Consider the following 16,273-nt stretch of genomic DNA (forward strand, 5'->3'; position numbering starts at 1 on the left):
CGCCTTACAAAAATTATAATAATTTTTCTTTTGAGTCAAAAACCGCCGTGAATTTAAGGCATGAGTTACCGATTTATATTTCTTCTACGGCAGATATTTCTTGTTTCGTCACGTCCCATGCCGTCCTGTGAGAGCGGTAGGCCGCCGCTGGTACAAAATGTACAAGACATCGTCTGCCCACTGCTACACTTTGTTGACATACATTGTATTACACAACGTAATTTTCCGCTAGAAATAACTATAGAATAGCATTAAAAGATAGCACAATTCGCTTCACACAGTCGACACATGGATAAACCACAAAGTTATTTTACGAATCACATGTCCACTTGCCTCTGGTGCTGTTATTTTTCAAGGGGCAACATCGCAACACATTAGCGGACGCCCCAGGAGGTGGCAAATTGCTATTGTCTTGTCGGCGCGCAAAACAAACATGAAATCCGACCCTATCACATTAACGCAAACGGTAACGCGTTAGAAATAATTTCTGACGATTTTCTAACCATTTTCTGACGAAAATCTAACCAAATACTGACGATTTTCTAACCATTTTCTGACGAAAAAATAACTCGTTAGTAACGGGGTACCCGGTTAACTATAACGCGAACGGTACTGTACTACCGCAAATTCACACTACCAGCTTTGTATTCCTGTGGTTTAGTAGCATTTTTATTTTGGGCCGGAATTTTTTTTTATTCACCGACCCGCGTGCACTAGTTTGGGAGCACGTCGGCAGAACGTACTGCGCCTGCGCAGAACCCCGTATTTTTTCGTTTTTATTTGGGTTTTTGGTCAACGTTGCATCAGAATTTTGCCTGTTGCAGAGGATATTCTTTCCGACACAACATTTGGAAACTACTGTCGAAATGCCAACCTTATATGAGCGAACACAACCTTATATGAGACGTTCTGCCGAACTGCTGTGTACAATACATTACGGGTTTTGTGCAGGTGCAGTACGTTCTGCCGAGGTGCTTAGTTTGGGGGTCTTCGGAGGGTGTCATCCATAAACTTAAGGTAGTGTGGCCTTAGATGAGAGAAAGAACAGATGACGTGTACCTCTGTACCAGTGCCTGCCTCCATGTCCAGGAACAGGTCCACCAGAGTCCTGACCAGTTTGGCAGCCTTGGCCTTACTGATGGAGGACAGGAAGGGTCGGATGTACTTTACCAGACCTCCCAGCTCTAAACAACACAACAACACACTTCTTCAGCTTTGTGTTTGTATTTTCGGGAATGATACACATCAGCACAGGCAGACTCTGCTGGTAACAACTTACCCACATCAAGTACACATGTAATGCCAAACTAAGAACTAAAAAAGAATCTAGGGTAAAAGTGTTAGTCCATCATATTTATCTTTTATATGATGTCCTTTGCACCATGTTGGATTAACTACTGTACTTTCAAACATCAATTCCAACATCCAAACCCAGTATTCAAATTTTCTAATGTGGTGTACTTGGCACATGCAAAATGTGTTAAAATTAGTCTGTGGACTAGTAGTATTTGATATTTAACCACAAGAAAATTATAGAAAAACACATTTAGACACTGTGTGATATGGCTAGTTATCACACAGGCCAGAATACCCATATAGAACGTTATTGTGGCCCAAGCATGACATAAATTTGAGTACCATGATTTAACAACGAACATAGTTGAACAGACAGTCTTGAGTGCAGCGTATGAGTATATTATAGTTATACGAATGTTGTAGTGACGTACCCTCAGCCTGCCCCGTCTTGGCCAGCAGACCGCCCAACTCCAGAATCCCCTGCTCCTTCACTCTGGTCGCCTCCTCGTCACCATCCACGATATCTCTTTTTACTACAGGAAAAGAACAAAGCGTTTATTTATCAACACAATAAAAACGACTGCAATCGGCAAGTGGGGAGGGGGGTGATCATGAGTAAGAGATTTTGAGGGAAGAAATTGCGCGCTCATCAACCAGTGAGCGGATTCTTTTCCAGATTCAACCGCCACAAAGACACTATAAGAAGATTGTGATGCCATGAGAACTAACCTATGCTCTGTAGAATATCCATAGCGGCGTGGTTGTCTGTAGTTCGGAGAGCCAGAGCTTTCTCCAACTCCTGCGCCGCCATCATGGACCCTTCCATGTGCATCTCTCCCAACATGCACCAGGCGGTCTCGCATTGGCGTTTATACCTAATGAACTGTTCCAAAAACTAACCGTGGAGGGGGTAAGCCAGGAAACAGTGTAAGATTTGAGCAAGATAAGCTCCTTTGTGTGAGCAATCGTGGACAACATATTTGAGAGAATGTGGTGTTTAGACAGAAAACTAAGGAGAGTTTGGGCAAATCAGGATTAAAACCAGAGTACGTGCAAAAGTTGATTTTTTATCTCTTCCACCCCCCCCTCAATAGTTTTTGAACAGACCAATGTTCACAAGGTGCCATGCCACAACATTTCCACATTTCCGACAGCGATAAGGTAGAAATTGGGTCTTTTGGCTTCAAATATTTGCATATATTGGTACTAACAAAATTGCTTTAGTTGTGCTGATGTGGCATGGTAGTTTTTTAGATATAATTTCCTTGGTTCAACACTGTGTCGGGCCTTGTTGTAACCTTAATACATGTGGACGTGGAGAAAGAGGAAGTGCCACCTATTATTATGCATAACGTCTAAATGGTTCCAGTACCAAAAACCCACTTTGACCTGCTGTTCTGATAGTTCAGCTCTGTCCTGCTGTCCCAATACTGCAACCCAGTCTGTCTTGCTGTCCCAATACTTCAACCCAGTCTGTCCTGCTGTCCCAATACTTCAACCCAGTCTGTCCTGCTGTCCCAATACTTCAACCCAGTCTGTCCTGCTGTCCCAATACTTCACCACTGTCCTGCTGTCCCAATACTTCAACCCAGTCTGTCCTGCTGTCCCAATACTTCACCACTGCCCTGCTGTCCCAATACTTCAACCCAGTCTGTCCTGCTGTCCCAATACTTCACCTCTGTCCTGCTGTTCCGATACTTCACACCTGTCCTGCTGTCTCAAATTGGACAGGGGGTGAAGTATAAGTATTACTCCCCCCCCCCTCTGTCCTGCTGCCATGTTGTGGGGACGTTGTGCCGCTTTGCCAAGCTATTCTGATATTTCACCCCCTGTCCCATACTATCAACCCCCTGTATTGTGATACCTCAACCCCCTATGTCTCCTGCTGTCCTGATTGTTCCTTTTCTAACCCCTTTAGTATTTTTAGTGGGTATCATGATATTTCAACCTTGTGTGTAGTGCCCATTTTTTCAAGAAATACTATGAAACATTGGGGGGGTTTATAGGCGCTACCAACTGATCCGGCAAACAGGTCTAGACCTTTTCGGCCAAACGGTTAGAGTGTCGTCAAGTGGTTAGGATTTGGTCCCGGGCCGGGGTTCGAACACGACCAAACCTGGGCACCAGTCCACAGGCAGACCCTCTAACCACTCGTCCAAAAAGGTCTAGACCCATTTGCCGGCTCAGTTGGTAGCGCCTATAAACCCCCCACTATTACAACTAAACTACGGACCACCAAAAAAAAACCCAGGGCCACCAATCCCCATGGCCACCTACTAGTCTTTTTTTACTGTCACTCTGCAGTCTACTAACTTGATTTTCCCACACATCTGTAGGACTGAGACATGATGATGACAGAAGTACCTGGACCCAGCTATCAGGTGGCCAGCGGGACCACAGCCAAGCGCTCCACTCCTGATCCAGACAACTTCTCTTCAAACATAGACCCTGCTAACAGTCTGAGTGAGCTGCAGCTCCATGCACTCAGATTGATTGAATCCTTAGATGAACTAAGACAGCGAAATGAGCTTTGTGATGTTATCTTATCAGTAGACGGACAGGATATTCCTGCCCACAGGGTGGTTTTAGCCGCTGTCAGCCCATACTTTAATGCCATGTTTACTCATAAAGTCAAAGAATCCAGAGAATACATTGTTAAACTAAAGGACATGGAAGCCAATGCCATCGAAGAGATTGTCAAGTTTGCCTACAAGGGCCATGTGCAGGTAACCCAAGAGAACGTACAGGCCATCCTGAATGCAGCAAGTCTGTTACAGTTAAACAAAGTACAGGACATTTGTTGTGACTTTCTGAAGAAAGAGCTAGATCCTTCCAACTGTCTGGGGATCAGAAACTTTGCGGGTACGAGAGGTTGTTTTGACTTGAAGAACACGGCAGACATGTTCACACAGCAGCATTTTGAGGAGGTGTGTCAACATGAGGAGTTCTTACAGCTTCCAAAAGAACAGTTAATAAACCTGATCGAACGCGATCATCTCAACGTTAAACAGGAAGAGTGTGTGTTCCTTGCGGTTATCAATTGGGTCCGTTATGATCCAGAGACTCGCGCCGATCAGTTGGCTTCTGTGTTGGAATACGTTCGTCTCCCGCTGGTTTCGTGGGAGTTTCTGACTAAGAAAGTTGTGGCAGAAGAGTTAGTTTCTGGACGAGAAGACACGAGGAAGTACCTGAATGAAGCTCGTCAGTACCACGCCAGACACTACCATGTAGACCTGAGGCTGTCCCAGGTGCTGAACCTGCGCACCTGTCCACGGTTGTCTTTTGGACAAGCTGAGTACATCTATGTTATTGGTATGCACTCAGTCTTTGTAACGATTAGGAACATATTTTAGGCCACACAGGCTCCTTTCTTAAAAGGGCTAAAGTTTTCTTATGGGGTGAGAGTAAATTTTTTAATCAAAAGCCCATATTGTGAGCAACATATCTGTATCTGTTCAGAGCAGGGTTCAGAGGTCGTGTAATGGTTTTGGACAGACACATACACACAGACGCATAGTAATTTACACACAGACGCACATGCACACAATTGCATGCAAACAGGGGCCAGTACACACAAATTCACCGTCACACACCCATTATACTCACACATACTGTACATACTGGTATAATTGTACCTCCAGTGATAAGATCCAGATCGATATCTGAAAGTTTAACCTTTCTAGATTTATGGACGAGGTAACAAGATTCTAATGTTAGAAAATACTGTCTAGAACCCACCATTACTTAGTACTTGTACAGGGCTCGAAATTCATTTTTTCTGAATCATTTGTGCACTTAGGTGCACCCAACCTAAAATATTGGGTACACAAAAACATTTTTGGCTGCACCTGACCATATAAATAAGTAGAATGTTAGCAAAAACTAACATGTTTCATATCTAAAGCAAGGTACTGCTACAATAATTTTATTATTTTTCTGACACTTAGAAGTTAAGAATATGCTGTATACTACTATACATTTAACATTTTTACATTAATATATGTAAACCAGACTGAGTTTGAAAATATTTGGGTGCACTGGTGCGCCCACAGAAAAAAATTGGGTGCACTGCTCAAAATTTGGGTACACTAAGGTGCACATGCATATTTTGAGTCCTAGTGTATATATAGAGGTTCTTAATGGTAGCATTGTTTGTGATATTTCAGGAGGAGAAACTGTTGGAAGAGAGACGATCCGGTCTGTAGAGAGGTACAGCCCCCATCGTGACATGTGGAGCACGGTTACTCGCCTGTCCTCACCCCGCAGAGGTGCAGGCGCTGCAGTCATTGACAAGCTGCTGTATGTGGTGGGAGGGTCAGATGGGCTGTGGGCACTCAGACAAGTGGAGGTCAGAATGATTGTTAGGCCATACCAATTTAATTTGTTGTTTCTCGGATTTTTTCAGAAAAAAATATAAAGCGACAGGGCGAAATAAAAAAACAGGCCAAAGCACCCCATGATAGCCGGAAATGTTACAATATGAGCCATGAAGTGAACATACCAGGCTGCTTTGCAATTAAAACAATAGATTTTGAACTTTTATTAAAACAAAATTGCATTGTTATATTGAACAAATTGAACAACCATTGGGTCAAAATATGTCTTTCATTGAGCATTTTATATTTAGAAAAAAAATTTTTTTGCAAGTCAGAAAAAAATGGACAGGGCAAATCTGAGAAATAACAAAAATTAAATTGGTGTCACGTGGCCTTATTTACACTACAATTCTTTATTTTATATATTTATTTATGAAGATTTACCACATTTTGTGGAGGGTTGACATAACAGGACTTAATCACTTCTTCAAGATGAGAAACCTGAGACCAGACTGTAAGGTTTGAACCTCTCACATCTTATGTATAAGAGTGGTGGATCTTAATAAAGTGTGGCTCTTCTTAAACATGGGACCTCCAGCTTAACTCCCTCATGGGACCATCCAAGCAGAGGAGTTAAGTGTTCGAAATACACTTTTTTTTCAGGTTGCTCAGCACTAGGCAGCTCAAGTCGAAAAGCCAGTTGGCTGCCCATCAATATTTCAGGCTGTTTATTTTATTTTTAGAAGACATTAGTCATAAGCCTGAGCTAACCAGTAATGCTTTGTTCACATGCATGATGGCCAAGGTGGACCATGGTCTATTTCATAAGCCATAAGCTAAAAAGTTCACTCTGTAAGGCCACACCAATTTAATTTCTTGGTTAACGGATTTGCCCGCTTCATTTTCTTCCTTAATTTGCAAAAAAAAAATTCAGAATCAACTGCAAGAGCTCATTTTTTGCCCTGAACAGTTGAAAACAGTCCTTTTCTTGCTACTGTTGTTACTGTTATTCCATCTTTCAATGCAGTGGTATCATTGGAAGTTCAAAATTCCTTGTTTAAATTTTCAATCAGCTTGGTGTGTTGACTTCATGGCTCCTATCGTACCATTTCGGACCATAATAGGATGCCTAGGCCTGTTTTTTGTTGTTGTTTTTTCGCCCGCCCGCTCCAATATTTTTCTAGAAAAATCCGTTAACCAAGAAATTAAATTGGTGTGGTCAAAGCAAAAAGAAAAAAAAAAGAAAACTTGGCAACCTAGCATCTTCTACACAGAAAACATGGCTTGCACCGTTAGAGTGTGTAGTTGGAACCATGGTATGTGTCTGTATTTGTGTCATTATGTTTGTGTGTAGGAATAAATGAGAATGATTTCATAGTCTAGTTAACTCCTGCCTTTCTTCAGGTGTTTAACCCACAGACAGAAGAGTTTGTTCCTGCAGCTGACATGTTGGAACAGCGCAGTAGTGTGTGTGTGCTGTCCTATAACAGCCGGCTGTACGCCTGCGGAGGGTACGATGGCAGCTCCAGTCTCAGGTCATGTGAGAGGTATGATCCCAACTACAACGAATGGACCAAGATCGCAGGTGATTAACAGTTGCTATGTAGTAGTAAGTAAGTAGTAGTAAGCTTTTATTTAAACTTGAAAGCTTGTATATGACCTGTCCACTTTTCAACAAGGTCGAGGGTTGCGGGGGGGGGGAGTGTCACGGATTACAAATCAAACCAAGGAGATATGCTATCAAATTGAATATAGCATACGCTAAAATTATTGTAGGAATGTACGTGTACTTCCCTACATTAAACGAAGTGGACTATTTTTACTTTATACCTACATGTACTTGTAAGAACACACAGTTTAACTCCTAGACATGTATAATGATTTTAAGTTAAAAGCTCTGATAAAATTTGATGTCAATTTGGTATTGCAGTATGTGAAAATTTCCAATTCATGGTACGAAGCCTCTCCATTCTGCCACAATGATTGCACCAATCAAGGATTAAAATGCTGACATATATTTCCATGATTGTGATAATAAGTAATGATAGAAATGTAGTAGTGTACATGGTACATGTATGTAATAACTGTGTAATAAATGTGGTTGCTTTGTATACTGTCTGAAAATCTGTTTTTCCTTTTTTTCCAGAAATGAGCAGTCGTCGCAGCATGGCCGGGATTGCTTCCCTGGGTGTGTACATATACATCGCAGGGGGTTATGACGGCACATCAGACCTGAGTACAGTGGAGAGGTATAACACACAGGTCAGACCTCAGGCCTTATGGCTTCTTGGTTAAACTTGGAAATAACCTATCTTGGCTTGTGTGATATAAAGAAGTGACAGCACATCTGACTTAAAGGCTTGAGGGATTGTGCCCCATTTTCCTCAATCGTTTGATTCGTTCATGTGGTTGATCAATTTAATAGGTGCCACATTCGCAATTTTTACTCGAGGCTATTAGTAACTTGCCATTATTATTCCTATCAGTTCTATTTTTATTCCTCTTCATTGATGTTGAGTAAATATTTGATTCTGCTGTAGTCACCGTTTGCATTTGTGACCACCAGATGAGATGTTTTCATGTTTTCATACGCTACGTTGCACAACATGTAAGATTACTCTGAGATTATTATGGTTGCCCTCGGCCAGCTTTTTTCAATCCAACCCTTTTCTTGCTTTTATTGAGAGTCCAGTAACTTGACAGCTGAAGTACAATGTCATGTATATGTACAGACCTCGAAATTAACTTTTTTCCCTAGTGTCCCAGCACTGTCCCAAAAATAAATTTCAATTGTCCCAAACTGAGGATGAATTGTCCTAACCTGTTTTTCGGAAAGTATGTATGACAAAAACTTGAAGTCAACTTTATGTTGCTTAATATATATGACTTCCAGACACAAGTAAAGAAGTGCAGAGTTTGGGGAGAAATTTTGCAGAAATTTCGGGGGCTTTTCCTGAGCCAAAAGTCAGGAAACATGCCTGAACAACTAAAGAAGGGCCCAGACATTCTTATGCTGATTATTTTTCTGTTGTCCCAAAAGTGTCCCAAAGATACTTTGTGCTTGTCCTGGCCTAAATTTCAGTGGTCAGTGGCCATCGGGACACCATTTATTTCGAGCCCTGATGTATACTGACTTTTCCCCCCGTGCAGCTGAATGAGTGGAGTCCTGTGGCCTCCATGAGAAGCCGACGCTCCATGACTGGTCTGGCAGCGCTCAACGGGAAACTGTACGTGGTGGGAGGCTGTAACAGAAGTGCATGGTGGGTACACTCGTACAGGTGTTACGTTAGCAGGGCTCGAAATTCGTTTTTGGGAATAAGTTCACTGGTGCACCCAACCTAAAAAACTGGTGGCACGCAAAATATTTTAGGTGCACCATGTAAGATAAGATAAGTAGCAAAAACTATAATGATTATTATATTTCATTTCAAGAAAAGTACTATGATTGTATTATTTTTTTTGACACTTTGATGTTAAGAATATGCTGTATACTACTACACATTTAACATCTTTTACATATTATGGTATTACTAAACCTAAGAAAAATATTTGGGTGCACTGTTGCACCCACAGAAAAAAATGGGTGCACAGCTCCAAATTTGGGTGCACTAAGGTGCACATGCACCCCTGAGTATTTTGAGCCCTGGTTAGTTACTAACAGACTTCTCAACACTTCAAACCTGAATGCCAATTAGATTTTGGTTGCATAATACAACCCTATATATATAGTTTTCTCAACAGAATTTGCATGACCATTAGGCCACACTAATTTAATTTGTTGTTTCTGGGATTTTTTCAGAAAAAAATATGAAGCGACAGGGCGAAATAAAAAAAAAAAAACAGGCCAAGGCACCCCATGATAGCCGGAAATGGTACAATATGACCTATGAAGTCAACATACCAGGCTGGTTTATAATTAAAACAATATATTTTGAACTTTAAATGAAACAAAGTTGAATTGTTAACTGTAACAACTAGGAAGAAGAGGACTTTCTTCAACCATTCAAGCCAAAATATGTCTTTTATTGTGCATTTTGTAGTTGATTTAGAACCTAAAGAAAAAATTTTTCTCCAAATCAGAAGAAAATGGACAGGGTGAATCCGAGAAACAACAAATTAAATTGGTGTGGCCTTATTATAATATTTGCCCACATGTATGTAATATGCTTTCCTCCCAGTTTACCTGATGTGGAGATGTATGACCAGTCCCTGGACGTGTGGACGGTGGTGGCTGGCATGTGTGTTCCCCGCAGCGGTGTGGGCGTGGCCGTGTTAGGACAGACCCTGTACGCGCTGGGAGGGTACGACGGGAACGACTACCACAGCAGTGTGGAGGTGTACGACCACGTCACCGACAAATGGGAGGTCTCTTCTCACATGGCTGTAGGACGCAGACGTTTTGGTTGTTGTTCTTGACTACAAGTAGATGAGGATCTTAGTTGAGTACTTATAACAGGGGGTGCCCTAACATTGGACGCTTTTTCACGCGCTCGAACTCACGGCACTCTATCGCTATAGTTGTCAGAGAGTGGTCAGGTTTTGATGAATGTATTTTGAGAACATTAATGTAAACAACATACTTGGATAAGAAATTCATTCATACTAATCATAAGCTCTTCTCGCTCCGTGTTACAAGTGACAAACTCTGTGAGATTTTTTCGTGAATGTACCTTCGTGAATGCGGCTACACTAGACAGTGTGCCCTAACTTCGGACACTTTGGTTATTTTGTTCTCTTTACACGATGATGAAATTAAGTAATTTAAACAAAAATAAGAATAGAATTTTATGACATGTTAACTTTATTTGGACAGTAAAATGGTGATTGGTTGTACTTCTCGAGGAGGGTAGTATTTAATGCAATCGGTCCGTGTTTCTACTGAAAACCCAGCTTACGCAGTCAATGTGGTCCCATGGGAATCATGGGAAATGCAGACGACAATGGTGTTGATGTTGTTTTTCGGGGGTCGGTTTTCTACTAAACAAAGACTCAGAGATTCAAATATTTACTGTTTTGTAAAGCTTTATTCCTTGACTGTGTATATGGCAGTTGTGTCATTCTCAAATCTTGGTACAGGTCTATTTCTGGGCACGAGCCGCCGCAATGCAGTGACCTACTTTCCAGTGCCATTGTTATGATTGGTGAAAATGACCTATTTTTTCTCTTTTTCGAGTAAACGATAAATGAATATATAGAACTATAATTTGCATGCAAATAACAGCAGTACGCATATTGACTATGTTTATTTTCCTTTTTAATTAGCGAAGTTAGTGGCAACAAACATGGCATACTTTTGCATTAATAAGATCAGTAAAAAATCAGTCCGAAGTTAGGGCATGTCCAAAGTTAGGGCACCCCCTGTTATAAATGATGTCAATTGGTCAGAATGAATACTGATACTCTACAATAAACAAAGAATGATGCACATGATTGTATGGACTTGGATTTTTATGACTCACCCATACAAACACACCAGTTACAATTTAATACTTAGTAGTAGGTCCAACCCTTGCATGACGGGGAACAACGGATGTTAAGCCGTGCAGTGAGTGTGAGTGAGTGTAGTATGACATGTTGACTTCTGCTGGATTCAGTACTTCGTTTGGTGGGATCAGGTCCATAATACTTTAATTTTTTATTGCCTTTGCCAGAAGGGTATATTTTCGGTTTGTGCATGGTTGAGTGTGGGCCTGAATGTATGTCAACAGCACATAACTCAAGAAGCTCTGGATGGATCTTCATGATAATTTAGAAGGTAAATAGTGGTTGTATCAACAAACGTCAACTTCAAAATGATCTACCTGGCATTTTCTAATGATACTGCAGGGGGCTTTTGATGCATTTATTGTTTGTATGTGTACAGCATAACTCGAGAAGCTGTGAATGGATCTTAATGATCTTTGATAGGTGAGTAGCAGTTGTGGAAGTTCAAGTTCGAAAATGGTGTCACTTGTCGTGTTCCTACGTTGTTACAGTGGTTGTGTTTTTGTATATGTACAACATAACTTCAGAAGCAGTAGATGGTGGTTGATGATATTCAGTGGAAGGTATAGGGGCAGCAAAGGCCAAGGTCCTTCTAACGGGTATCTAAAGTACTGCAGCAGAGCTTCAAAGTTTGAGATCAAATTTTGTCAGAAATCACAGCATGACCGATTTGATCACATTTGCCATAAAAACGAAAAAGAAACAAACCGACATATTGCATGGATCTGACAAGCTGCTTTGACTCGGGCTTTGAGGACTAAACTTACTTTCTATCCAAATTTCTTTAATTGAATCCACCAGGGACCAAACTGGACTGAATTTTTTTTTTACCTAACGTAAATAAGGTTTGTGCTTCAAAACCTTATTTACGTTAAATAAAAAAAAAAATTCAACGTGCAGTTTCTTGATTTCTGTATTGCAGTACGATATGCTGACTATTCAAACTTCAAAGTCATTTGTGAGCCGTCTCCGTTAGGAATGAGAAATCCCTTCTCTATGAGGTCTTCCACGAACTCAAACTCGATGATTTTGTCTCCAAGGTCCTTGGGGACTGTGCCTCGCGAGAGTGCCAAGGCTGACACGTGTATCAGAGAAACGTCCTGCAAGCGATGAAATAATGTTTTTATTGCAACATTTATTGACAAAACATGGTGACGGCACACTCAAGTTTTAAACTTATATTCATGCCGCCACCAACACATAAGGCAATACAATTGATACATAGCAAAGCACAAATTTACATAGTAATTAAATCATGAACAAGAGGCCAAATATTTCCAAAGACTGATTGGACTGACATGTTGAAATATTATAAGTATTAAAATGGTGTCTGTGGTTTTCTTTATAAAAATTAGGCCTATCTTTCTTTCTATTTCTAGGGCATACACAAACTACATCCTTTACTTTGTGTCAGTTCGAGCCAGTTTGATAACAATATGCCTACATTTTGACAAAGAAACAAGCAAATTGTTAATCGTGCACACGTGGATTATAATAAATGTATGTCTGTAAATGATTGTCTCTAAATCATAAAGAGGACTACACAGTTTCAACACATTTATATTTAACATTTGACTTCATAGTACTTTTTATTGTAAATTCCCAACAATACAGGCTTCAATAAGATGGTGTATGAATAAAGTTTCAAACTTTCTTCTTTTTCTTCTTTCATTTGAGGCAGCCGCCTTCAACAAGCTGAAGATTCTGCTACCTTTAGTGGCTAGTACGAGATGGGGTTCGCCAGGCCTCCATCCAGGTGATTTGTAGTTATTTAGACAGTTTTGTACCATCGCAAACCGGGGCATGCCCCTACTCTTTTTCGAAAGGTGTGGTGGGTTCTTTTACGTGCGCGGGGTATGGCTCTCCCCAAACACGGGACCTCCATTTAACGTCCTATCCGAGGGACGTCCCTAACCGAGGCTAGGTACTCATTTACACCTGAGTGAAGTGAGGAAAGTCGTGTAAAGTGCCTTTCACAAGGTCGGTGACCGGGGTGGGGATCGAACCCAGGACCTCTAGGTCCTGAGCCGAAAGCGCCACCGCTGCGCCACACGACCCCAACTTTTCTTTTGAAAATACAGTTGTTTACAACGATTAATATATATATTCAGTTTTTCCTGTGTCAAAGTCCAGAGGCCTTTTGCAAATATGTTTTTTTTTTACCTCGACAGTGTTGTAATGAAATATAATTACCTCGTCATCTGCAGTGATGTTGCCTCTAGCAAGTACCTGTGCTACCTGCGATAGCGCGGCGTCTGTCGCAATCTGGAACAGGAGCGCTTCAGGAAACAGCATGAATAGGACTGAAAACAACAAATGGAAGGTTATTTCAGGAAAGTGAACAAAACAATCCTCGGCTTCTAGTTCCTCTCGACCTCTAATTCCAGCTAATTCCCGGCCAGATTCTGAGACCTTCGCATTCACCCCATTTCCCCTATCTGGCCTTTTAACCTCCTGCCATTCTGCCTGTCATTCTGTATCCCCCACCCACGTGCTGTCAACCTGTATTATGTCCGGAAAACATACACACAAACCCACCCAAAACAATACCTCCGTGCCCGGAGGTAAAATACATACGGGCCTTCCCTAGCATTCCGAAAAAGCTCGGCTCTTCCTCCTTGCGGCACAGAGTAGCCAGAAACACGTCATAGGTCCCGGTCGTGTTGGCTCGCACGAACATGAAGTATCTGTAGCGAAGATAAATTCCCAGTTGCATTGCAGAAGGGCAAAAGCTATTTAATTCAATTACATGTGAAATAGATATTACATTACCCAAGATAAGAACATGCAAGACGTAGGCTTCCAATTTACACTTAGATATATCGGCAGGACAAGGTACCAAGATGACAACAGCTTAGACGGGCTTCGGGTATTTCTCACATGAACGCACCGAAGCGAGAACGCACCGAATGCGGAAGTAAATATGAACAAGGGTGAAGGATTAATCAATTGTGTAGTGTAGACATAGGTCGGTGGGTGGAACCCCAATGGATGCTTTTACTGAGTTTCTGTGTACAGATTGTGGCCATTCCTAGTGGAAAACAATTGAATCAACAATTGAATCACATTCGGTGAAATAGATATTGCATTATCCAAGATCAAGTGCATGCGAAACCTACTGGCTTTCAATTTCCTTCCGAAATGTCCGGACTCTATTATAGTCTATAATATCCACGTACAAGAGTACACGTAAACTTGCCTGTAGAACACACGTTTGGACCCCTCATGATTTCCGCCTTTGTAAACATGCACTTCCCCGTTACAGCGCATCTTCTTCACTAACTCAAGCCGGGTCTGAGTGAAAAAAGGTATCTTGACTGTAACATTTGCAGAGATATTCTTTTTTTATTCCTTTGTTGGATGAAATATGAATAGACTGATAACAATAGCAAAGCAAGGTAAGTGTGTAAACAGCTAGCCTACTACAAAATGCAAGCGGTAGGATATAGTAAGGACGGAATAGAGAGGCAAGGTACACAACAACTGTACACACTGTCACACAGAGGAAACTATTGTGTGGATGTTTGACAGGTGTATATATAGATACATATAGATCTGTCCGCTCTCACCGTGGGAGCGACTGTGGGAACGGACGTAAACTACTAGTAACCAGGATGGTACCCAGGCTAATTGTATGTAGTACACTGACAGTTACCAGTACGGAAGTATTGCTTTGGGTGGCTGAGCTGTGAGTTTGTTTAGCTATTGTTCAGATCGGTCAGGCTGACAGCACGTGGGTGGGAAAGATTGACAGGAGAAAGTGTCAGTCAGACACAGGATATGGAGGGAAATGAAGTCTGAAATCTCAGATTTCCTTTATCCGTTTAATATATACTATACCTTCACATCTTTCTTGAAATCAGAACAGGCACCGTCCACACCTTCAGCAACAGCTACAAGATGTTCCCTCCTCACGTCTGTACATGTCTTGATCCTGAAATCCTTGGTCATAGACTGCCATCCGTGTGAGCGTAAGGTCTTTGTGACGATGAAAATGAAAATGAAAACCGAAAGGTGGATAACATTACCCCGTTGGTTTCAAAATAACGCTGTATCCATGTATTTTTTTTTACCTTCCATCATTCCTACTCCCCTCCCTAAAAATAACACACACAAACACATAGGCACAAGCACACATACATACAAACACAAACACACACACTTAACACGCAATCAAACACAGACACACCACACATGCACACACTCGCACAAACACAACACAAACACACACACACTCTCACACAAACACACACACAAACTCACAAACACACACAAACACACACACACATTTACACACAAACACACACACACACACACATACACTTCAGCTCACGCACACGCACAGACGAAGTACGGTACACACACAACGTTAGACAAGTTGTTGATTGTTATCCAGTTAACCAAGTACGTGTAACGTGTAAACCAAAATAAAAATTGACTTTTCTTAGCAACCATTGGGAAGGGCGGAAATTCAGTCACTTGCTTTACCAAATTCAACTGATGATGCTACAAACAACACAGTATTGTCTAATTTTCCTCAAAATATCCAGCTAGTTATGAAAAAAAGGTTCACAGTTATCTAAACCTAATTTGCATACTTCGTCATTCGAGGCGTGAAGTGGACAAGGTCTTTAAATCTGCTCATACCGTGTTCAACAGTTGGCGTTCTCTCTCTGGAAATCTCTTGATTTTGCCGGACAACGACGCTTCTCTCACTGCCGGCGAGTATGTTGCCATGTTCGATGACTAAATGCGAGGAAAAGTAGGTAAAAAGGCTTGTGAAGACCGTCCTCCGTAACAGGACTGATACTATAGGCAGAGTAGAACGGGAATCCCCCCCTGACTCATTGTTGACATTGTCAGATTGCCCTCTGACCTTTAGGTGAAATCGTTATACAGTGTACTCTTATACAATATGCTTTGTAAAATGATCAACAATTTATTATATTAACCCATGCTGTTGTCAAAGTCGGTGGCCCTGGCCAAGGGTCCAGGTAAGGTAAGGTAATGCTGTTGAAAACAGTTGTTCATTCAAGAGTTGTTTGCTAAACATGATCTGAAACTAAAGTCTCAAATGTGCATGGATCATTTGCAATATAAAGAAACGTGGCTTCTTACCTCTTCCCCACAGTTACCGGTAGTGACGTAGTTTCTATATCGATGAGTCATTTACTACT

At 41.4% G+C, this 16,273-nt stretch overlaps 3 protein-coding genes across 3 annotated transcripts in view; 1 reads left to right on the forward strand and 2 right to left on the reverse strand.

The window, feature by feature from the left end:
- Positions 1 to 2,157, reverse strand: part of LOC109470842 (26S proteasome non-ATPase regulatory subunit 11A-like) — a 13,161-nt gene extending 11,004 nt beyond the window's left edge. Inside the window, exons 1-3 of the mRNA XM_019769931.1 lie at positions 2,026 to 2,157; positions 1,728 to 1,829; positions 1,060 to 1,184 (exon numbers count right to left, since the gene is read on the reverse strand). Coding sequence (XP_019625490.1) covers positions 1,060 to 1,184; positions 1,728 to 1,829; positions 2,026 to 2,140 — 342 coding nt within the window. The 5' untranslated portion in view covers positions 2,141 to 2,157. The remainder of the gene's footprint in view (positions 1 to 1,059; positions 1,185 to 1,727; positions 1,830 to 2,025) is intronic.
- Positions 2,158 to 2,380: 223 nt separating this feature from the next.
- On the forward strand, positions 2,381 to 10,890 carry LOC109470843 (kelch-like protein diablo). Its single transcript, XM_019769932.1, has 7 exons — positions 2,381 to 2,457; positions 3,633 to 4,608; positions 5,463 to 5,644; positions 7,017 to 7,197; positions 7,759 to 7,874; positions 8,763 to 8,872; positions 9,791 to 10,890. The coding sequence occupies exons 2-7, from the start codon at positions 3,642 to 3,644 to the stop codon at positions 10,026 to 10,028; spliced, it is 1,794 nt and encodes a 597-aa protein (XP_019625491.1). The 5' UTR covers positions 2,381 to 2,457; positions 3,633 to 3,641; the 3' UTR covers positions 10,029 to 10,890.
- LOC109470844 lies at positions 10,692 to 16,230 on the reverse strand. Its single transcript, XM_019769933.1, has 7 exons — positions 16,215 to 16,230; positions 15,744 to 15,842; positions 14,937 to 15,074; positions 14,296 to 14,390; positions 13,674 to 13,783; positions 13,290 to 13,399; positions 10,692 to 12,196 (listed from the first exon to the last, which is right to left on the reverse strand). The coding sequence occupies exons 2-7, from the start codon at positions 15,831 to 15,833 to the stop codon at positions 12,032 to 12,034; spliced, it is 708 nt and encodes a 235-aa protein (XP_019625492.1). The 5' UTR covers positions 15,834 to 15,842; positions 16,215 to 16,230; the 3' UTR covers positions 10,692 to 12,031.
- Between the last annotated feature and the right edge of the window lie 43 nt (positions 16,231 to 16,273).

Source organism: Branchiostoma belcheri, unplaced genomic scaffold (assembly GCF_001625305.1).
Source record: "Branchiostoma belcheri isolate BF01 breed outbred unplaced genomic scaffold, Haploidv18h27 scaffold235, whole genome shotgun sequence".
NCBI lineage: Eukaryota > Metazoa > Chordata > Leptocardii > Amphioxiformes > Branchiostomatidae > Branchiostoma > Branchiostoma belcheri.

Coding starts and splice junctions, on each gene's coding strand:
- LOC109470843 (XM_019769932.1), top strand. CDS start 3,642: ATGATGATGACAGAAGTACCTGGACCCAGCTATCAGGTGGCCAGCGGG. Junction 5,645..7,016: donor GGGCACTCAGACAAGTGGAG/GTCAGAATGATT, acceptor GCCTTTCTTCAG/GTGTTTAACCCACAGACAGA. Junction 8,873..9,790: donor GGCTGTAACAGAAGTGCATG/GTGGGTACACTC, acceptor CTTTCCTCCCAG/TTTACCTGATGTGGAGATGT.
- LOC109470844 (XM_019769933.1), bottom strand. CDS start 15,833: ATGGCAACATACTCGCCGGCAGTGAGAGAAGCGTCGTTGTCCGGCAAA. Junction 13,400..13,673: donor CGGAATGCTAGGGAAGGCCC/GTATGTATTTTA, acceptor TGTTGTTTTCAG/TCCTATTCATGCTGTTTCCT. Junction 12,197..13,289: donor ACATCACTGCAGATGACGAG/GTAATTATATTT, acceptor CATCGCTTGCAG/GACGTTTCTCTGATACACGT.